The sequence below is a fragment of the Drosophila grimshawi genome, unplaced genomic scaffold (genome assembly GCF_018153295.1).
Source record: "Drosophila grimshawi isolate 15287-2541.00 unplaced genomic scaffold, ASM1815329v1 contig_80, whole genome shotgun sequence".
NCBI lineage: Eukaryota > Metazoa > Arthropoda > Insecta > Diptera > Drosophilidae > Drosophila > Drosophila grimshawi.
Genome location: NW_025063639.1, coordinates 1242388 through 1264543, shown reverse-complemented (window position 1 = coordinate 1264543; position 22156 = coordinate 1242388). Strand labels below are relative to the sequence as shown.

The window sequence follows — 22156 nt, the reverse complement described above, 5'->3', positions numbered from 1 at the left end:
GTGTGCGGGAGCGCATCCTTCCACGGCCTGCAGTGCGACGAGGATCGCCAATCCTAAGTGCGCCAATTGCGGAGGCAGCCATGTGTCCTGCTACAAAGGTTGCCCCAAATATAAAGAGGCTCGGGCAAAGCTTCTTATCAACAAACTGCGCTCGGAGCTGCCCACCTCCTCATCTGGGAGCGGCGGGCGCAGTGGCGTTAACACACGCTCTGGTCAGCAGCAGCAGCAGCAGCAGCATCAGCAGCAGCAGCAGCATCAGCAGCATCAACAGCAGCAGCATCGGCAGCAGCAGCAGCATCAGCAGCAGCATCAGCAGCAGCAAAAACGGCAGCACCTACAGCAGCAGCAGCAGCAGCGTCAACATCAGCAGCAGCAGCAGCAGCAGTTAAAACAACAGCAGCAGCAAAAACAGCAGCAGCAGCTAAAACAGCAACAACAGCAGCAGCAGCTAAAACAGCAGCAGCAGCAGCAGCAGCAGCAGCTAAAACAACAACAACAGCAGGACCAGCAGCAAACTTCGCCACGGCTTCAATGTGGACCGGTGGATAATGTACCACGGCTGCTAGCAGTTGAGGCAGGTCTAAATAGACTGCTGTTAATGGAACGCAAGGTAGATGCCCTTGTTAACCTGGTGCAAGCCTTTCTGTCCACTAAAGGGAGTGACCTTAGTTCGCTCATACAAGGACATAAAGCTAATTAAATAAAAAATACAGACACCTCAAATTAATACAGCACAACAAGCTATCACAATTTCTACAATTTTTATTACAATATAAACTTCATTATAAATTATAAAATCACAATATAAAAATTACATACTATAAACTACATAATACAACTATAAAACTACAACATAATTATAAAGAATATAAATATAATTATAACATATTAAAATATCAAAATACTAAAACATTAAAATAATATCCAGCGCGACTTCTGCCGCCTGCCGCTAACACAACGCACTCCCGCTAAAGTTGATTGAGGTGTCTGACTATTAACTGCAGCGGCTCCGCTGTTGCAAACCAATCCTAAAACAAAATTAAAACAAACACGTTAATATGCTGTATGGGGACAATCAATGCCTCACTACTTACCGACGACTCCTGTATGGAACGGCACTGCGGACTGCTCCAGATGCACTCCTGCTATTTCTGGATCTCTGGTGCTCCGTCCCTGCGTCGTTCTGCGTGAGTCTGGGCACTCCTGCTATTAAAACAAAATGCATGTTATTAGCTTTTGTTTATCTACAAAACACAAACTGCACTTACCTGTTCATCCATGGCTGACTCCTGATGCGGCTCTTCACGTCGAGGGAGGCTCTTCTTTGTGTCCTTCTCTGATGTTGGCCTGCTGTCCGGGGGAGCCTGTAAAGATTAAGCGTATCAAGTTATTACTTTTTATCATTTTGTACTTTAATTCATTAATTTAATGTTCACTATTCGCAAACATCGTTTGTAAACATCGGCTGGCGTTGCCAGATGGCTGATTTAATCAGCTGTTTTTCTGGCTGCGGCTGGCGCCAACCTTTGTCACAGTGGCTAATTGTACTGTAAAAAATGTTATTTTTAAAATTATTTTATATTTACTTTTTTTTTGTAAAATTTTTTTTTCATAAATTCTATTCATATTTGTCTAGTACGTAATGTAAGAACAAATAAAGAAAGGCTTTGCAGGCAACTTTTAGTTGTCTGTGAGCCCTTATTGTGCGAGCATCGCGAGCACCACACTGAAAAAAAAACCACACTGAAAAAAAAAAAAAACCACACTGAAAAAAAAAAAAAAAAAAAAAAAAAAAAAAAAAAAAAAAAAAAAAAAGTTAAAAAACTGAAAAAGTGTAAAAAGTTTAAAAAGTTACAACAACATTTTAGCAACAATTTGCCAAAGTTAAAATGTTTAAACAATAAATATATGCCAAGCAACCAAGCGGCAGCATCATTAATAATAAATAGTTAAAACGGCGCATGTAACATCACGCCATTTGTTTTTTCGGCGCAGACAACTCGCTATTAATTAAACAATTAAATCAGTGTTAATCGTTTTCTGTCCTCGTTTTGTGTTTCATTTATACGTGTTAGTGTTCGTCGGCTTTATTGCGGTAAAGCCTTATTTGTGAACTTTGATACGCATGTGCAATGAACTCTTTTCACCAATCGTGCCTGTAGTGTGTATGTGCTGCATACACGCATACTAGAGTGCAACGGTTCTGAACTTGGATAGCATCCACAACGATGGCCAATCAAAACAACTCTAAAGAGAGCGCCATTCCACCGGCACTCGCGCAAGCGCAATTCACTCTCTCGGATCTGCGAGCTCTCTTCTCAGCAGACTCATCACACGATGAGCAAGCAGTGCTGCTTCGCTCTTCGGCAAACTCACCACACGATGAGCGAGCCGCGTTAGTGCAGTCATCGCTGAGAGCTTTTTTCAACTCGCAGTCTGAGGTGAGATTTGCAGCTAATACAGCAACCACCGTTGTCCCCGCTGGCTCGGACATCGACGTGGAGAGACTTGCAGCCTATACAGCTACCACCGTTGTGCCCGCCAGCTCGGACACCGACGTCGATATTATGTTTTCTACAACAACTATAAATGCATCAACGTATGAGTCGACACAGCTTAACTTCTCCGAAATGCTGACCGATTTTTGTGGGAAAACGGACAGCACGCTGGAGCCTATTACTACAGCCCAGATGCTACAACAAGCTGCAGAAAAGTCGCTGACTGTCTGCCCTACTCCACGCACTGTAAGTGAACAACCCAAAGCTACTTATGCACAACAGCTGTTGTCCACTACAAGTGCGTGCTCTCCCTGCACAACAATTGTGCCAAATACTGCTATTGCACAGGCCGCTAAGCGAAAGACAAAGCCGCCAGTTGTTGGAGCAAAAATCAAATGCTCTGCACAGCGGGCTTTTGGCTCTTTAAGCTCCAACCGGCTAAAACGCAGATTCGCTGGATTGGCGAGGAAACCTTCTGCTGGTGCTAATCTTTACAGGCGGAGTGTTCCTTCTGAATCTTCTGAATCTGAATCCTTAGTAAGCTGCCCAAATTCCAGCGTGAAAATTGTGCAGCCGAAAGCTATTACCGACCGTGAGCAGAATGTTGTGGTTGAATCCCATATGAAGAGCAACCAGGCGACCTGCTCTGAGGTTAAAATTCCTGCTATTTTTGTGCATGACGTTATTGAAATCCAGCCATTGCTGGATAAAGTTAACAACATTCCGGGCATTGGCAAGTTCACTACCAAATGCTCTAAATTCAATGGAGTCAAATTCATTTGCGAGGATTTGAACACATACCGTGCCCTGTTGAGCGCATTAAAAAATGATGACACTGATCTACATACCCATCAGCTTCGCAGCGACCGTGGGTATAGGGTCGTCATTCGCCAGCTACATCACTCGACACCGACCGAGTGGATAAACAACACATTACGCAGCCTCGGCTTTGGTGTCAGGAATGTCAACGTTATTAATCACAATAGGACTCTCCAGCCTATGAACATCTTCGCTGTGGAGCTTCAGCCTACTATTGACAACTTTAATGACACGATCCTGTCTCTCACACTGCTGGGAAACCAGCGAGTTGTAGTGGAGAGACAACTGAGAAGGCAGGATCCCGCTCAATGTCATCGCTGTCAACTATTTGGACACACTAAAAATTACTGCCGCCGCCCTTTTATCTGCATGAAGTGTGCGGGAGCGCATCCTTCCACGGCCTGCAGTGCGACGAGGATCGCCAATCCTAAGTGCGCCAATTGCGGAGGCAGCCATGTGTCCTGCTACAAAGGTTGCCCCAAATATAAAGAGGCTCGGGCAAAGCTTCTTATCAACAAACTGCGCTCGGAGCTGCCCACCTCCTCATCTGGGAGCGGCGGGCGCAGTGGCGCTAACACACGCTCTGGTCAGCAGCAGCAGCAGCATCAGCAGCATCAGCAGCAGCAGCATCAGCAGCAGCAGCATCAGCAGCAGCAGCAGCATCAGCAGCAGCATCAGCAGCAGCAAAAACGGCAGCACCTACAGCAGCAGCAGCAGCAGCGTCAACATCAGCAGCAGCAGCAGCAGCAGTTAAAACAACAGCAGCAGCAAAAACAGCAGCAGCAGCTAAAACAGCAACAACAGCAGCAACAGCTAAAACAGCAGCAGCAGCAGCAGCAGCAGCAGCTAAAACAACAACAACAGCAGGATCAGCAGCAAACTTCGCCACGGCCTCAATGTGGCCCGGTGGATAATGCACCACGGCTACTTGCAGTTGAGGCAGGTCTAAATAGACTGCTGTTAATGGAACGCAAGGTAGATGCCCTTGTTAACCTGGTGCAAGCCTTTCTGTCCACTAAAGGGAGTGACCTTAGTTCGCTCATACAAGGACATAAAGCTAATTAAATAAAAAATACAGACACCTCAAATTAATACAGCACAACAAGCTATCACAATTTCTACAATTTTTATTACAATATAAACTTCATTATAAATTATAAAATCACAATATAAAAATTACATACTATAAACTACATAATACAACTATAAAACTACAACATAATTATAAAGAATATAAATATAATTATAACATATTAAAATATTAAAATACTAAAACATTAAAATAATATCCAGCGCGATTTCTGCCGCCTGCCGTTAACACTGCGAACTCTCGCCAATATTTGTTGAGGTGTCTGCATATTACTTGCAGTGGCTTCGCTGCTGCCTCCCAACGCTAAAACAAAATTAAATAAATTAAACAAACACGTTACTATGATGTATGGGGACAATTAATGCCTCACTACTTACCGACGACTCCTGTATGATGCGGCGCTGCGGACTGCTCCAGATGCACTCCTGCTATTATTGGATTTCTGGTGCTCCGTCCCTGCATCGTGATACGTTCGTCTGGTACTCCTGCTATTAAAACAAAATGCATGTTATTAGCTTTTGTTTATCTACAAAACACAAACTGCACTTACCTGTTCATCCATGGCTGACTCCTGATGCGGCTCTTCACGTCGAGGGAGGCTCTTCTTTGTGTCCTTCTCTGATGTTGGCCTGCTGTCCGGGGGAGCCTGTAAAGATTAAGCGTATCAAGTTATTACTTTTTATCATTTTGTACTTTAATTCATTAATTTAATGTTCACTATTCGCAAACATCGTTTGTAAACATCGGCTGGCGTTGCCAGATGGCTGATTTAATCAGCTGTTTTTCTGGCTGCGGCTGGCGCCAACCTTTGTCACAGTGGCTAATTGTACTGTAAAAAATGTTATTTTTCAAAATTATTTTATATTTACTTTTTTTTTGTAAAATTTTTTTTCATAAATTCTATTCATATTTGTCTAGTACGTAATGTAAGAACAAATAAAGAAAGGCTTTGCAGGCAACTTTTAGTTGTCTGTGAGCCCTTATTGTGCGAGCATCGCGAGCACCACACTGAAATGCTCATACAAGGACATAAAGCTAATTAAATAAAAAATACAGACACCTCAAATTAATACAGCACAACAAGCTATCACAATTTCTACAATTTTTATTACAATATAAACTTCATTATAAATTATAAAATCACAATATAAAAATTACATACTATAAACTACATAATACAACTATAAAACTACAACATAATTATAAAGAATATAAATATAATTATAACATATTAAAATATTAAAATACTAAAACATTAAAATAATATCCAGCGCGATTTCTGCCGCCTGCCGTTAACACTGCGAACTCTCGCTAATATTTGTCGAGGTGTCTGCCTATTACCTGCAGTGGCTTCGCTGCTGCCTCACAACGCTAAAACAAAATTAAATAAATTAAACAAACACGTTACTATGATGTATGGGGACAATTAATGCCTCACTACTTACCGACGACTCCTGTATGATGCGGCGCTGCGGACTGCTCCAGATGCACTCCTGCTATTATTGGATCTCTGGTGCTCCGTCCCTGCGTCGTTCTGCGTGAGTCTGGGCACTCCTGCTATTAAAACAAAATGCATGTTATTAGCTTTTGTTTATCTACAAAACACAAACTGCACTTACCTGTTCATCCATGGCTGACTCCTGATGCGGCTCTTCACGTCGAGGGAGGCTCTTCTTTGTGTCCTTCTCTGATGTTGGCCTGCTGTCCGGGGGAGCCTGTAAAGATTAAGCGTATCAAGTTATTACTTTTTATCATTTTGTACTTTAATTCATTAATTTAATGTTCACTATTCGCAAACATTGTTTGTAAACATCGGCTGGCGTTGCCAGATGGCTGATTTAATCAGCTGTTTTTCTGGCTGCGGCTGGCGCCAACCTTTGTCACAGTGGCTAATTGTACTGTAAAAAATGTTATTTTTAAAATTATTTTATATTTACTTTTTTTTTGTAAAATTTTTTTTCATAAATTCTATTCATATTTGTCTAGTACGTAATGTAAGAACAAATAAAGAAAGGCTTTGCAGGCAACTTTTAGTTGTCTGTGAGCCCTTATTGTGCGAGCATCGCGAGCACCACACTGAAAAAACGGCGCAGACAACTCGCTATTAATTAAACAATTAAATCAGTGTTAATCGTTTTCTGTCCTCGTTTTGTGTTTCATTTATACGTGTTAGTGTTCGTCGGCTTTATTGCGGTAAAGCCTTATTTGTGAACTTTGATACGCATGTGCAATGAACTCTTTTCACCAATCGTGCCTGTAGTGTGTATGTGCTGCATACACGCATACTAGAGTGCAACGGTTCTGAACTTGGATAGCATCCACAACGATGGCCAATCAAAACAACTCTAAAGAGAGCGCCATTCCACCGGCACTCGCGCAAGCGCAATTCACTCTCTCGGATCTGCGAGCTCTCTTCTCAGCAGACTCATCACACGATGAGCAAGCAGTGCTGCTTCGCTCTTCGGCAAACTCACCATTTGATGAGCGAGCCGCGTCTGTGCAGTCATCGCTGAGAGCTAATTTCAACTCGCAGTCTGTGGAGAGACTTGCAGCCAATGCAGCTACCACCGTTGTGCCCGCCAGCTCGGACACCGACGTCGATATTATGTTTGCTACAACAACTATAAATGCATCAACGTATGAGTCGACACCGCTCAACTTCTCCGAAATGCTGACCGATTTTTGTGGGAAAACGGACAGCACGCTGGAGCCTACTACTACAGCCCAGATGCTACAACAAGCTGCAGAAAAGTCGCTGACTGTCTGCCCTACTCCACGCACTGTAAGTGAACAACCCAAAGCTACTTATGCACAACAGCTGTTGTCCACTACAAGTGCGTGCTCTCCCAGCACAACAATTGTGCCAAAAACAGCTATTTCACAGGCCGCTAAGCGAAAGACAAAGCCGCCAGTTATTGGAGCAAAAATCAAATGCCCTGCACAGCGGGCTTTTGGCTCTTTAAGCTCCAACCGGCTAAAACGCAGATTCGCTGGATTGCCGAGGAAACCTTCTGCCGGTGCTAATCTTTACAGGCGGAGTGTTCCTTCTGAATCTTCTGAATCTGAATCCTCAGTAAGCTGCCCAAATTCCAGCGTGAAAATTGTGCAGCCGAAAGCTAATACTGACCGTGAGCAGAATGTTGCGGTTGAATCCCATATGAAGAGCAACCAGGCGACCTGCTCTGAGGTTAAAATTCCTGCTATTTTTGTGCACGACGTTATTGAAATCCAGCCATTGCTGGATAAAGCTAACAGCATTCCGGGCATCGGCAAGTTCACTACCAAATGCTCTAACTCCAATGGAGTGAAATTCATTTGCGAGGATTTGAACACATACCGTGCCCTGTTGAGCGCATTAAAAAATGATGACACTGATCTACATACCCATCAGCTTCGCAGCGACCGTGGGTATAGGGTCGTCATTCGTCAGCTACATCACTCGACACCGACTGAGTGGATTAACAACAAATTACGCAGCCTCGGCTTTGGTGTCAGGAATGTCAACGTTATTAAGCACAATAGGACTCTCCAGCCTATGAACATCTTCGCCGTGGAGCTTCAGCCTACTATTGACAACTCTAACGACGCGATCCTGTCTCTCACACTGCTGGGAAACCAGCGAGTTGTAGTGGAGAGACAACTGAGAAGACAGGATCCCGCTCAATGTCATCGCTGCCAGCTATTTGGACACACAAAAAATTACTGCCGCCGCCCTTTTATCTGCATGAAGTGTGCGGGAGCGCATCCTTCCACGGCCTGCAGTGCGACGAGGATCGCCAATCCTAAGTGCGCCAATTGCGGAGGCAGCCATGTGTCCTGCTACAAAGGTTGCCCCAAATATAAAGAGGCTCGGGCAAAGCTTCTTATCAACAAACTGCGCTCGGAGCTGCCCACCTCCTCATCTGGGAGCGGCGGGCTCTGGTCAGCAGCAGCAGCAGCAGCAGCAGCAGCAGCAGCAGCAGCGGCAGCAGCAGCAGCGGCAGCAGCAGCATCAGCAGCAGCAAAAACGGCAGCACCAACAGCAGCAGCAGCAGCAGCGTCAACATCAGCAGCAGCAGCAGCAGCAGTTAAAACAACAGCAGCAGCAAAAACAGCAGCAGCAGCTAAAACAGCAACAACAGCAGCAACAGCTAAAACAGCAGCAGCAGCAGCAGCAGCAGCAGCTAAAACAACAACAACAGCAGGATCAGCAGCAAACTTCGCCACGGCCTCAATGTGGCCCGGTGGATAATGCACCACGGCTACTTGCAGTTGAGGCAGGTCTAAATAGACTGCTGTTAATGGAACGCAAGGTAGATGCCCTTGTTAACCTGGTGCAAGCCTTTCTGTCCACTAAAGGGAGTGACCTTAGTTCGCTCATACAAGGACATAAAGCTAATTAAATAAAAATACAGACATCTCAAATTAATACAGCACAACAAGCTATCACAATTTCTACAATTTTATTACAATATAAACTTCATTATAAATTATAAAATCACAATATAAAAATTACATACTATAAACTACATAATACAACTATAAAACTACAACATAATTATAAAGAATATAAATTAATTATAACATATTAAAATATTTAAATACTAAAACATTAAAATAATATCCAGCGCGATTTCTGCCGCCTGCCGTTAACACTGCGAACTCTCGCTAATATTTGTTGAGGTGTCTGCCTATCACCTGCAGTGGCTTCGCTGCTGCCTCCCAACGCTAAAACAAAATTAAATAAATTAAACAAACACGTTACTATGATGTATGGGGACAATTAATGCCTCACTACTTACCGACGACTCCTGTATGATGCGGCGCTGCGGACTGCTCCAGATGCACTCCTGCTATTATTGGATTTCTGGTGCTCCGTCCCTGCATCGTGATACGTTCGTCTGGTACTCCTGCTATTAAAACAAAATGCATGTTATTAGCTTTTGTTTATCTATAAAACACAAACTGCACTTACCTGTTCATCCATGGCTGACTCCTGATGCGGCTCTTCACGTCGAGGGAGGCTCTTCTTTGTGTCCTTCTCTGATGTTGGCCTGCTGTCCGGGGGAGCCTGTAAAGATTAAGCGTATCAAGTTATTACTTTTTATCATTTTGTACTTTAATTCATTAATTTAATGTTCACTATTCGCAAACATCGTTTGTAAACATCGGCTGGCGTTGCCAGATGGCTGATTTAATCAGCTGTTTTTCTGGCTGCGGCTGGCGCCAACCTTTGTCACAGTGGCTAATTGTACTGTAAAAAATGTTATTTTTCAAAATTATTTTATATTTACTTTTTTTTTGTAAAATTTTTTTTTCATAAATTCTATTCATATTTGTCTAGTACGTAATGTAAGAACAAATAAAGAAAGGCTTTGCAGGCAACTTTTAGTTGTCTGTGAGCCCTTATTGTGCGAGCATCGCGAGCACCACACTGAAAAAAACCACACTGAAAGCACCACACTGAAAAACCACACTGAAAAAAAAAGCACCACACTGAAAAAAAAAAAAAAAAAAAAAAAAAAAAAAGTTAAAAAACTGAAAAAAGTGTAAAAAGTTTAAAAAGTTACAACAACATTTTAGCAACAATTTGCCAAAGTTAAAATGTTTAAACAATAAATATATGCCAAGCAACCAAGCGGCAGCATCATTAATAATAAATAGTTAAAACGGCGCATGTAACATCACGCCATTTGTTTTTTCGGCGCAGACAACTCGCTATTAATTAAACAATTAAATCAGTGTTAATCGTTTTCTGTCCTCGTTTTGTGTTTCATTTATACGTGTTAGTGTTCGTCGGCTTTATTGCGGTAAAGCCTTATTTGTGAACTTTGATACGCATGTGCAATGAACTCTTTTCACCAATCGTGCCTGTAATGTGTATGTGCTGCATACACGCATACTAGAGTGCAACGGTTCTGAACTTGGATAGCATCCACAACGATGGCCAATCAAAACAACTCTAAAGAGAGCGCCATTCCACCGGCACTCGCGCAAGCGCAATTCACTCTCTCGGATCTGCGAGCTCTCTTCTCAGCAGACTCATCACACGATGAGCAAGCAGTGCTGCTTCGCTCTTCGGCAAACTCACCATTTGATGAGCGAGCCGCGTCTGTGCAGTCATCGCTGAGAGCTAATTTCAACTCGCAGTCTGTGGAGAGTTTTGCAGCTAATACAGCAACCACCGTTGTCCCCGCTGGCTCGGACATCGCCGTGGAGAGACTTGCAGCCAATACAGCTACCACCGTTGTGCCCGCCAGCTCGGACACCGACGTCGATATTATGTTTGCTACAACAACTATAAATGCATCAACGTATGAGTCGACACAGCTCAACTTCTCCGAAATGCTGACCGATTTTTGTGGGAAAACGGACAGCACGCTGGAGCCAATTACTACAGCCAAGACGCTACAACAAGCTGCAGAAAAGTCGCTGACTGTCTGCCCTACTCCACGCACTGTAAGTGAACAACCCAAAGCTACTTATGCACAACAGCTGTTGTCCACTACAAGTGCGTGCTCTCCCAGCACAACAATTGTGCCAAAAACAGCTATTTCACAGGCCGCTAAGCGAAAGACAAAGCCGCCAGTTATTGGAGCAAAAATCAAATGCCCTGCACAGCGGGCTTTTGGCTCTTTAAGCTCCAACCGGCTAAAACGCAGATTCGCTGGATTGCCGAGGAAACCTTCTGCCGGTGCTAATCTTTACAGGCGGAGTGTTCCTTCTGAATCTTCTGAATCTGAATCCTTAGTAAGCTGCCCAAATTCCAGCGTGAAAATTGTGCAGCCGAAAGCTATTACCGACCGTGAGCAGAATGTTGTGGTTGAATCCCATATGAAGAGCAACCAGGCGACCTGCTCTGAGGTTAAAATTCCTGCTATTTTTGTGCATGACGTTATTGAAATCCAGCCATTGCTGGATAAAGTTAACAACATTCCGGGCATTGGCAAGTTCACTACCAAATGCTCTAAATTCAATGGAGTCAAATTCATTTGCGAGGATTTGAACACATACCGTGCCCTGTTGAGCGCATTAAAAAATGATGACACTGATCTACATACCCATCAGCTTCGCAGCGACCTTGGGTATAGGGTCGTCATTCGGCAGCTACATCACTCGACACCGACCGAGTGGATAAACAACACATTACGCAGCCTCGGCTTTGGTGTCAGGAATGTCAACGTTATTAATCACAATAGGACTCTCCAGCCTATGAACATCTTCGCTGTGGAGCTTCAGCCTACTATTGACAACTTTAATGACACGATCCTGTCTCTCACACTGCTGGGAAACCAGCGAGTTGTTGTGGAGAGACAACTGAGAAGGCAGGATCCCGCTCAATGTCATCGCTGTCAACTATTTGAACACACAAAAAATTACTGCCGCCGCCCTTTTATCTGCATGAAGTATGCGGGAGCGCATCCTTCCACGGCCTGCAGTGCGACGAGGATCGCCAATCCTAAGTGCGCCAATTGCGGAGGCAGCCATGTGTCCTGCTACAAAGGTTGCCCCAAATATAAAGAGGCTCGGGCAAAGCTTCTTATCAACAAACTGCGCTCGGAGCTGCCCAGCTCCTCATCTGGGAGCGGCGGGCGCAGTGGCGCTAACACACGCTCTGGTCAGCAGCAGCAGCAGCATCAGCAGCATCAGCAGCAGCAGCATCAGCAGCAGCAGCATCAGCAGCAGCAGCAGCATCAGCAGCAGCATCAGCAGCAGCAAAAACGGCAGCACCTACAGCAGCAGCAGCAGCAGCGTCAACATCAGCAGCAGCAGCAGCAGCAGTTAAAACAACAGCAGCAGCAAAAACAGCAGCAGCAGCTAAAACAGCAACAACAGCAGCAACAGCTAAAACAGCAGCAGCAGCAGCAGCAGCAGCAGCTAAAACAACAACAACAGCAGGATCAGCAGCAAACTTCGCCACGGCCTCAATGTGGCCCGGTGGATAATTCACCACGGCTACTTGCAGTTGAGGCAGGTCTAAATAGACTGCTGTTAATGGAACGCAAGGTAGATGCCCTTGTTAACCTGGTGCAAGCCTTTCTGTCCACTAAAGGGAGTGACCTTAGTTCGCTCATACAAGGACATAAAGCTAATTAAATAAAAAATACAGACACCTCAAATTAATACAGCACAACAAGCTATCACAATTTCTACAATTTTTATTACAATATAAACTTCATTATAAATTATAAAATCACAATATAAAAATTACATACTATAAACTACATAATACAACTATAAAACTACAACATAATTATAAAGAATATAAATATAATTATAACATATTAAAATATTAAAATACTAAAACATTAAAATAATATCCAGCGCGATTTCTGCCGCCTGCCGTTAACACTGCGAACTCTCGCCAATATTTGTTGAGGTGTCTGCATATTACTTGCAGTGGCTTCGCTGCTGCCTCCCAACGCTAAAACAAAATTAAATAAATTAAACAAACACGTTACTATGATGTATGGGGACAATTAATGCCTCACTACTTACCGACGACTCCTGTATGATGCGGCGCTGCGGACTGCTCCAGATGCACTCCTGCTATTATTGGATTTCTGGTGCTCCGTCCCTGCATCGTGATACGTTCGTCTGGTACTCCTGCTATTAAAACAAAATGCATGTTATTAGCTTTTGTTTATCTACAAAACACAAACTGCACTTACCTGTTCATCCATGGCTGACTCCTGATGCGGCTCTTCACGTCGAGGGAGGCTCTTCTTTGTGTCCTTCTCTGATGTTGGCCTGCTGTCCGGGGGAGCCTGTAAAGATTAAGCGTATCAAGTTATTACTTTTTATCATTTTGTACTTTAATTCATTAATTTAATGTTCACTATTCGCAAACATCGTTTGTAAACATCGGCTGGCGTTGCCAGATGGCTTATTTAAACAGCTGTTTTTCTGGCTGCAGCCGGCGCCAACCTTTGTCACAGTGGCTAATTGTACTGTAAAAAATGTTATTTTTCAAAATTATTTTATATTTACTTTTTTTTTGTAAAATTTTTTTTTCATAAATTCTATTCATATTTGTCTAGTACGTAATGTAAGAACAAATAAAGAAAGGCTTTGCAGGCAACTTTTAGTTGTCTGTGAGCCCTTATTGTGCGAGCATCGCGAGCACCACACTGAAAAAAAGAAAGGCTTTGCAGGCAACTTTTAGTTGTCTGTGAGCCCTTATTGTGCGAGCATCGCGAGCACCACACTGAAAAAAAGGCACTGCGGACTGCTCCAGATGCACTCCTGCTATTTCTGGATCTCTGGTGCTCCGTCCCTGCATCGTGATACGTTCGTCTGGTACTCCTGCTATTAAAACAAAATGCATGTTATTAGCTTTTGTTTATCTACAAAACACAAACTGCACTTACCTGTTCATCCATGGCTGACTCCTGATGCGGCTCTTCACGTCGAGGGAGGCTCTTCTTTGTGTCCTTCTCTGATGTTGGCCGTATGTCCGGGGGAGCCTGTAAAGATTAAGCGTATCAAGTTATTACTTTTTATCATTTGTACTTTAATTCATTAATTTAATGTTCACTGTCGCAAACATCGTTTGTAAACATCGGCTGGCGTTGCCAGATGGCTGATTTAATCAGCTGTTTTTCTGGCTGCGGCTGGCGCCAACCTTTGTCACAGTGGCTAATTGTACTGTAAAAAATGTTATTTTTAAAATTATTTTATATTTACTTTTTTTTTTGTAAAATTTTTTTTCATAAATTCTATTCATATTTGTCTAGTACGTAATGTAAGAACAAATAAAGAAAGGCTTTGCAGGCAACTTTTAGTTGTTTGTGAGCCCTTATTGTGCGAGCATCGCGAGCACCACACTGAAAAAAAAAAACACCAGCTAATTCTGCAGAGACGACTCTCACAGCCCGCTGAACGCCAGCCCCAGCTGCCCTCTCTGATCCGTTTCGCACAGGAGGAACGGGCACGAGCAGAAGCACTCGCCTTGGAATCCAAACGTCAACAGATGCTCCTGGAAAGAAAAGACAAACCTGTGATTAGACTTAATGAAATGTATATCAACAAATATGCAAGGGATTTCAAAAAAGGCAAAATCACCAGGGAAGCCCTTGAGCCGCTTATCCGGGACCAGCCAATCCAAATCCAGAGAATTATACTTCCGCCTCCTACTCCAGATGAGCTAAGCCGACCGCTCACTGAGGAGCAAACTCTGGACTCGGGCCTTGCGGCACTGCAATGCCAGCTGCTCCATGACATCGACGAATCGCTACTAGCTGATCGGCAATCCTTGGACCTGCTATGCAGACTTGGATCTGCTGCTATACCGGAACATCCATCACAACCACCATAACCTCTGCTCCATGCTGAATGGAACTCACCCATGTCTTACTTCCAAACGGATCAGTTTGGCAGACTTGCCCAGCCCGTTTTCTCCCAGGACCTGCATGGCTATTTGGCTGTGCAACGTAACCATCTATTCCTCTCCTACGCACAGTGCATACCTCAGCCATGTGGACGCCTGTGTGCCTCGCACTCCCACCATGCTGCGTGCGTCTGAGTACTCCTGCTATAAAAACAAAATGCTTGTTATGGGCTTTTTGCTTCTACAAAACATTAATTACACACACCTGCTCATCTACGGCTGACTCCTGGTGCGACTCTTCACGGGCTGCTGTGCACCGTCGAGGGAGGCTCTCCTTGGTGTCCTTTCCTGTTGCTGGCCTGATGTCCGGGGGAGCCTGTAAAGATGGAGCGTATCATAGTTATTACTTTTTCTTTTTTATTACGTTGTATTTTAATTTAACGTTTCATTGTTTTGTAAACATTGTTTTTATACACCGGCTGGCGTAGCCAGATGGCATACACAATCAGCTGTTTCCCTGGCCGCAGCCGGAGCCAACCGTCGTCACAGTGGTTAATGAAACTGTGAAAATGCTATTTTTTAAAATTGTTTTATTTTTAATTTTTATAAATCCTTGTTATTCATATTTGTCTAGTACGTAATGTAAGAACAAATAAAGAAAGGCTTTACAGGCAACTTTTAGTTGTCTGTGAGCCCTTATTGTGCGAGCATCGCGAGCACCATCCAAAAAAAAAGTTGAATCCCATATGAAGAGCAACCAGGCGACCTGCTCTGAGGTTAAAATTCCTGCTATTTTTGTGCATGACGTTATTGAAATCCAGCCATTGCTGGATAAAGTTAACAACATTCCGGGCATTGGCAAGTTCACTACCAAATGCTCTAAATTCAATGGAGTCAAATTCATTTGTGAGGATTTGAACACATACCGTGCCCTGTTGAGCGCATTAAAAAATGATGACACTGATCTACATACCCATCAGCTTCGCAGCGACCGTGGGTATAGGGTCGTCATTCGCCAGCTACATCACTCGACACCGACCGAGTGGATAAACAACACATTACGCAGCCTCGGCTTTGGTGTCAGGAATGTCAACGTTATTAAGCACAATAGGACTCTCCAGCCTATGAACATCTTCGCTGTGGAGCTTCAGCCTACTATTGACAACTTTAATGACACGATCCTGTCTCTCACACTGCTGGGAAACCAGCGAGTTGTTGTGGAGAGACAACTGAGAAGACAGGATCCCGCTCAATGTCATCGCTGTCAACTATTTGGACACACAAAAAATTACTGCCGCCGCCCTTTTATCTGCATGAAGTGTGCGGGAGCGCATCCTTCCACGGCCTGCAGTGCGACGAGGATCGCCAATCCTAAGTGCGCCAATTGCGGAGGCAGCCATGTGTCCTGCTACAAAGGTTGCCCCAAATATAAAGAGGCTCGGGCAAAGCTTCTTATCAACAAACTGCGCTCGGAGCTGCCCACCTCCTCATCTGGGAGCGGCGGGCGCAGTGGTGCTAACACACGCTCTGGTCAGCAGCAGCAGCATCAGCAGCATCAACAACAGCAGCATCGGCAGCAGCAGCAGCATCAGCAGCAGCATCAGCAGCAGCAAAAACGGCAGCACCAACAGCAGCAGCAGCAGCAGCGTCAACATCAGCAGCAGCAGCAGCAGCAGTTAAAACAACAGCAGCAGCAAAAACAGCAGCAGCAGCTAAAACAGCAGCAGCAGCAGCAGCAGCAGCAGCTAAAACAACAACAACAGCAGGATCAGCAGCAAACTTCGCCGCGGCTTCAATGTGGCCCGGTGGATTATGCACCACGGCTACTTGCAGTTGAGGCAGGTCTAAATAGACTGCTGTTAATGGAACGCAAGGTAGATGCCCTTGTTAACCTGGTGCAAGCCTTTCTGTCCACTAAAGGGAGTGACCTTAGTTCGCTCATACAAGGACATAAAGCTAATTAAATAAAAAATACAGACACCTCAAATTAATACAGCACAACAAGCTATCACAATTTCTACAATTTTTATTACAATATAAACTTCATTATAAATTATAAAATCACAATATAAAAATTACATACTATAAACTACATAATACAACTATAAAACTACAACATAATTATAAAGAATATAAATATAATTATAACATATTAAAATATTAAAATACTAAAACATTAAAATAATATCCAGCGCGATTTCTGCCGCCTGCCGTTAACACTGCGAACTCTCGCTAATATTTATCGAGGTGTCTGCCTATTACCTGCAGTGGCTTTGCTACTGCCTCACAACGCTAAAACAAAATTAAATAAATTAAACAAACACGTTAATATGCTGTATGGGGACAATCATTGCCTCACTACTCACCGACGACTCCTGTATGAGGCGGCGCTGCGGACTGTTCCAGATGCATTCCTGCTATTATTGGATCTCTGGTGCTCCGCCCCTGCGTCGTTCTGCGCGAGTCTGGGTACTCCTGTTATTAAAACAAAACGCTTGTTATTAGCTTTTGTTTATCTACAAAACACAAACTGCACTTACCTGTTCATCCATGGCTGACTCCTGATGCGGCTCTTCACGTCGAGGGAGGCTCTTCTTTGTGTCCGTCTCTGATGTTGGCCTGCTGTCCGGGGGAGCCTGTAAAGATTAAGCGTATCAAGTTATTACTTTTTATCATTTTGTACTTTAATTCATTAATTTAATGTTCACTATTCGCAAACATTGTTTGTAAACATCGGCTGGCGTTGCCAGATGGCATATTTAATCAGCTGTTTTTCTGGCTGCAGCCGGCGCCAACCTTTGTCACAGTGGTTAATTGTACTGTAAAAAAAATGTTATTTTTAAAATTATTTTATATTTACTTTTTTTTTGTAAAATTTTTTTTCATAAATTCTTTTCATATTTGTCTAGTACGTAATGTAAGAACAAATAAAGAAAGGCTTTGCAGGCAACTTTTAGTTGTCTGTGAGCCCTTATTGTGCGAGCATCGCGAGCACCACACTGAAAAAAAAAATCTCTGATGTTGGCCTGTGGTCCGGGGGAGCCTGTAAAGATTAAGCGTATCAAGTTACTACTTTTTATCATTTTGTATTCTAATTTAATAATTTAATGTTCGCTATCTTCAAACATTGTTTGTAAACACCGGCTGGCGATGCCAGATGGCATATTTAATCAGCTGTTTTTCTGGCTGCAGCCGGTGCCAACCTTCGTCACAGTGGTTAATTATACTGTAAAAAATGTTATTTTTAAAATTTACTTATATTTACTTTTTTTTTGTAAAATTTTTGTTCATAAATTCTTTTCATATTTGTCTAGTACGTAATGTAAGAACAAATAAAGAAAGGCTTTACAGGCAACTTTTAGTTGTCTGTGAGCCCTTATTGTGCGAGCATCGCGAGCACCATCCTGAAAAAACTCCGTTTATTGTTTGTATACGCTGTAAAACTGTGCGCTTGGATCTAACAAATCCAACATAACCCATGCATTTTTACTCAATTAATTAGTATAAAAAGATATCTTTGCGTATTTACTTCATTCGGCCCAATTTGTTCCAAGTACCGATTACGGCGACACCTTGCTGCTGGTACATGAACCGGTAGCATCCCAAACATATTTCAACATACCCATCGAATTGACATTCGATATTAAATTCTTACATTTGGTGACCACAAACTTTTGGAGTTTAGTTGCATTTGGCGAACTATTCATAATTAGTTAACTGGCGGCCAGTCATTCATCATTTACCAAGTCGTGAATAATCAGTCTATTTAGATTTATTTTCCGAATCATAGACATGCATTCATGACATGGTCAAATTGCAGACCAACATTCGAATTCGGTTAACTTGGCAACCATTTTCACAGCTAAATTCGTAGTTAAATTGGCAACTAAATATATATGTACGTGTTTAGCTGGCAGCGAGTGACTCACCTACAGCAAATCTTTTGGTCACGGTGGCGGGAGGAGTATCGCACACTCCTCCAACAGCATGCCAAATGGAAATCTCCAGCTCGTCCTATTCAAGTGGGTGACGTAGTCCTCGTTAAGGACGAGAATCTTCCTCCCATGAGCTGGCCACTCGCCAGAGTGCTTGCCTTAGTTGCAGACAGGGATGGCATTGCTCAGGTTGCTGAATTGAAGACGCCTAAAGGAGTCATCCGAAGAGCTGTCAACAAGATGTGCCTGCTGCCTGTTAAGGGTTCTGTTGAAAGGGAAGTCTTTCAACGGGTAGAGTATGTTGGCAGCAGCAGCAGCAAATAACCATAATTGATTTGAATCTCTAATATGTTTGAATTTGGAGCCCTACGTGGCCTGATATAAATGTTGTTAATCTTAAGTACATAGGCACATTATGTTAAATGCAGTTTGAGCTGCAGTAGCCGGCGTTAGCAGCGCTCTCTTTGTGCAGCGCTCGCTCTCTCTCTCTCTCTCTCTCAATAAAGTGCATTCGCTGATCGGCCGGCTGCTGCAGCTATTCATTCGTTTCGCAGAACTCTAGCTGATCGATCGTTTCATAATTATTCTCGTTGTTGAAAAGACTGAGCATTGGGCTTCTAGTCTAAATACATTCAATACAGTTTATAAAATGTAAATAACTTAGTGTTGTTAATTGAAAATAAAGCCATCAAAAAGCTGATAGCGCAAACAAGCATGATGTACCAAACCAATTTCCTAAGTTAAACTTTTGCGGCATAACGATTTGCAAATATATTTAAAATAAAAAATTGGTGTACAAGCAGTTAATGGCTCCAGTCTGGCAGTATGCATTTGCAATTTGGGGAGCTCTAGTTTCAAACACTCAGATGCGCCGCATTGAAATTTTACAAAATGCCATCATGCGTAAAATATTGCAAGTCAGTTGGTACACCAGGAACCAGGTGATTAGAGACACTTATGATATTAAGACGGCCGAGGAAGTATTTCAGGTGGCCAGTAGTCGGTATGCTTCTTCTTTGGGGACGCACCCTAATGTGGAGGCCCGTAGATTGCTATTTCAGCCATTTGTGCCAGGACGTCTAGTGTGACCTAGGTACACTATGCAGTTGGATCAGCACATCCTGCGGCTTCAGCGTCAGTACCAGATACGACCCGCACTGGAGGAAAAGCTACCGACACTTTTGCAAATTGAGCAGAGGGAGCAGAATGCTGTTCGCGAGGCCAGGGAGTTGGACCGGCTGCGTCAGTTATCCATGCAGTTTTCAGGGAGAATGGGTGAGGTGTCCATAAACTCGCTGCATGGTCATTTATTTGGCGCCACTCCATTGGCAGATGCAACTCTTGTTTTGGCATTTTATTAAGTTACCTGGTCCTCGATGGTCACTTATTCGCGGTGCCATTGTTAGCTGCAGGAGTAGTGCGCTCAATGGGACAATTTTGGTTATCTGGTCCTCCATGGTCACATATTCGCGATACCAGTTCAACTGGAGGAGTGGTGCGTTTGATGGGACTGTTTTGATCTGAATGGTCCTCCATGGTCTCCTCATTCGCGGTAACATTCCAGCTGCGGGTGCGATGGGGTTTCTTAACGGTTTTCCTGAAGTTGGTCCTCGACGGTCTGGAACTCGCGGTGTTACCCCGTCTGTGCATTGCAGTTGACGAATTGCAGATGATGCTGCAGCCAGAAAGCTGAACAGATTCATTTTGTTCAGAGTTGCCAATATCGCTTTTGTCTGATGACATGCCAAGAATATTTTATAGGTTGCTATGTTAAAGTAATAAAGAAAATAAATTTGGGCTGGCTGGCGACTGTGTATTACAGTCGTCAGTTGCTTTCATTGTTCCAGCGTGAACACAACCAAAAAACCGAGGGCAATTATTATTCGAGGGCTAGCTGGCGATTATTTTTATAGTCATCAGTTGCTGGCAATATTCTGGTGTGAACACAGTTGAGAAAGGGAAATATTGGAAGCGCCCGAAACGAGTGATGCTGAATTGGAGTTTGCCGATTAAATGCCACTTTTGCCCGACATGTCACCATGTAAATTAACCACAAGATAGTGTAGGAGAGTTTTCCGTACCTTTAGTTTAATTAAAAGTTTTGTATGCCGTCGAAAATTATCCAGAACTACTGAAGCCTTAAATATCCATGTACGTGTGTAATTAATTGTCTTTTAAAATCATATCTGATACATTTTGTACCTTCATTTTTATTTAAATCTAATATGCAAGTATATTACATATAATTTGAATTTATGATTAAATCTTATTTAATAGGTATGTAAGCATGTACATACTGAAAATAAACCAGATCGCGCTACCAGAGTTTTTACCAAATACTGTGCATCTACATTATTGTAGACATCAGCAGTTAATTATGTTCAAATTTCTAAATTGTGACGTAAGGACATAACAATTACATTTTTCAAACGAATAATTAAATTATTACCATTTTTTTTTAAGGAAGTAAAATTTGAAAATTGATTATATTTTACTGTTATGTTTTATACCTAACAAGGGCAACATTCAACTTTATAGATAAACATAAGATACATTGTTTCGATATTGTTGAAGTGTGAAGAAACCCCTGCTTGGTGCCGTATATGACCTTAAATGATTAAATGCGCAGCAAAAAAAAACCTTACGGACGGTTATGGTTTAATTTTCTTTCTAAAACAGCATTTTTACTTATTTATAATATGTCAAAAGTAAAACAAAATTACTTAATAGCACCATAACAACTGAAACGTAGTGTGAATTGTATAAAACAAAAACTTTTATTTGCATATCAATGAAAATTTATATTAAGTGTACTGTATTTAATTTTGGTTAGTTATTTTGTAAAACTTTTTTATTTGCCATTTTGAATTTTTTTCAATCTTTTGAAAAAATGTTCTAATTTGGTCATAACAAATAGTCTTTTGCCTTATTGACGAAGCATCATACGGTAAAAGTACAATTCCAAAGCCTTAGAGCGATTGCAGTAATTGCAGAGCACTTTTTCTTTATTACACTGGGAATTCTTTAAATTTGAAAAGAAGATTCTGATAATTACCTCCGAAGATTGGAAAAATATTTTCCAGGCCAACGTTTTTGGCTATGTGGACGTAACGAAAACAACTAACCCCTTAACAGGTATATCGGAAATGCGCAATCTGGTTTTACTAATTTATGATGCGTGTATGTACTTATTTATACAAAATTTGGTATGTGCTTTCTTATAAGATTATCGTGTTCCGTTATCAATTAATTACATTTACGAGTACAAATACAGTTCGATGTACACACGGGCACTAAAATACACTATTTCATTATGATTAAAAAATTGTATCTGTATATAATTAAAATAAATTACAATTTTAGATTAGAATGTCCCTGTTTGAACAATTGCATTTTTATTGAATTTTACTTCACCTGTTAACGGGAGATTTCGATTTTGCCGGTTTTAGTTCTAGCAGATCGGTAATTGCTAATTTTATGTAAAATATATAAGGCTTAACTCAAA

The 22156-nt window shown here is 42.5% G+C and overlaps 3 protein-coding genes and 1 long non-coding RNA gene across 15 annotated transcripts; all 4 read right to left on the bottom strand.

Moving 5' to 3' along the window:
• Nucleotides 1-892: 892 nt before the first annotated feature.
• On the bottom strand, nt 893-5145 carry LOC116806262. 5 transcript variants are annotated; one of them, XM_043215846.1, is made up of 5 exons: nt 4958-5145; nt 4785-4892; nt 1269-1364; nt 1095-1206; nt 961-1028 (listed from the first exon to the last, which is right to left on the bottom strand). In XM_043215846.1, the coding sequence occupies exons 1-4, from the start codon at nt 4963-4965 to the stop codon at nt 1146-1148; spliced, it is 273 nt and encodes a 90-aa protein (XP_043071781.1). In that variant the 5' UTR covers nt 4966-5145; the 3' UTR covers nt 961-1028; nt 1095-1145. The 5 variants fall into 5 exon arrangements, with proteins under 5 accessions (XP_043071777.1, XP_043071778.1, XP_043071781.1 ...); XM_043215845.1 differs by having other exon boundaries at nt 1095-1203; nt 4785-4895; nt 4958-5141; XM_043215844.1 differs by having other exon boundaries at nt 4785-4895; nt 4958-5140.
• Nucleotides 5146-5656: 511 nt separating this feature from the next.
• LOC122322801 lies at nt 5657-13241 on the bottom strand. 5 transcript variants are annotated; one of them, XM_043215836.1, is made up of 7 exons: nt 13059-13241; nt 12886-12996; nt 9362-9457; nt 9189-9296; nt 6027-6122; nt 5853-5964; nt 5657-5778 (listed from the first exon to the last, which is right to left on the bottom strand). In XM_043215836.1, exons 1-6 carry the CDS (start codon nt 13064-13066, stop codon nt 5907-5909), a joined length of 477 nt encoding a protein of 158 aa, XP_043071771.1. In that variant the 5' UTR covers nt 13067-13241; the 3' UTR covers nt 5657-5778; nt 5853-5906. The 5 variants fall into 5 exon arrangements, with proteins under 5 accessions (XP_043071771.1, XP_043071770.1, XP_043071769.1 ...); XM_043215835.1 differs by having other exon boundaries at nt 5658-5778; nt 9189-9299; nt 12886-12993; nt 13059-13240; XM_043215834.1 differs by having other exon boundaries at nt 5660-5778; nt 5853-5961; nt 9189-9299; nt 13059-13238.
• A 944-nt stretch (nt 13242-14185) lies between these two features.
• On the bottom strand, nt 14186-15175 carry LOC116806246. Of its 4 annotated transcripts, none has more exons than XM_043215840.1 (4): nt 14982-15175; nt 14733-14920; nt 14452-14672; nt 14186-14365 (listed from the first exon to the last, which is right to left on the bottom strand). In XM_043215840.1, exons 2-4 carry the CDS (start codon nt 14734-14736, stop codon nt 14255-14257), a joined length of 336 nt encoding a protein of 111 aa, XP_043071775.1. In that variant the 5' UTR covers nt 14737-14920; nt 14982-15175; the 3' UTR covers nt 14186-14254. The 4 variants fall into 4 exon arrangements, with proteins under 4 accessions (XP_043071775.1, XP_043071776.1, XP_043071773.1 ...); XM_043215841.1 differs by having other exon boundaries at nt 14452-14669; XM_043215838.1 differs by having other exon boundaries at nt 14452-14920.
• Nucleotides 15176-16881: 1706 nt separating this feature from the next.
• On the bottom strand, nt 16882-17444 carry LOC122322802. Its single transcript, XR_006246861.1, has 3 exons — nt 17257-17444; nt 17083-17191; nt 16882-17008 (listed from the first exon to the last, which is right to left on the bottom strand). It is a non-coding gene; the product is annotated as an uncharacterized LOC122322802 (long non-coding RNA).
• Nucleotides 17445-22156: the final 4712 nt, after the last annotated feature.

Coding starts and splice junctions, on each gene's coding strand:
- LOC122322801 (XM_043215833.1), bottom strand. Junction 9,300..9,361: donor AGTCAGCCATGGATGAACAG/GTAAGTGCAGTT, acceptor TTGTTTTAATAG/CAGGAGTACCAGACGAACGT. Junction 6,123..9,188: donor GCATCATACAGGAGTCGTCG/GTAAGTAGTGAG, acceptor TAATCTTTACAG/GCTCCCCCGGACAGCAGGCC.
- LOC116806246 (XM_043215838.1), bottom strand. CDS start 14,736: ATGGGTGAGTTCCATTCAGCATGGAGCAGAGGTTATGGTGGTTGTGAT. Junction 14,366..14,451: donor GCGGCTCAAGGGCTTCCCTG/GTGATTTTGCCT, acceptor TTTTCTTTCCAG/GAGCATCTGTTGACGTTTGG.
- LOC116806262 (XM_043215842.1), bottom strand. CDS start 1,613: ATGAAAAAAAAATTTTACAAAAAAAAA. Junction 1,207..1,268: donor AGTCAGCCATGGATGAACAG/GTAAGTGCAGTT, acceptor TTGTTTTAATAG/CAGGAGTGCCCAGACTCACG. Junction 1,029..1,094: donor GTTCCATACAGGAGTCGTCG/GTAAGTAGTGAG, acceptor ATTTTGTTTTAG/GATTGGTTTGCAACAGCGGA.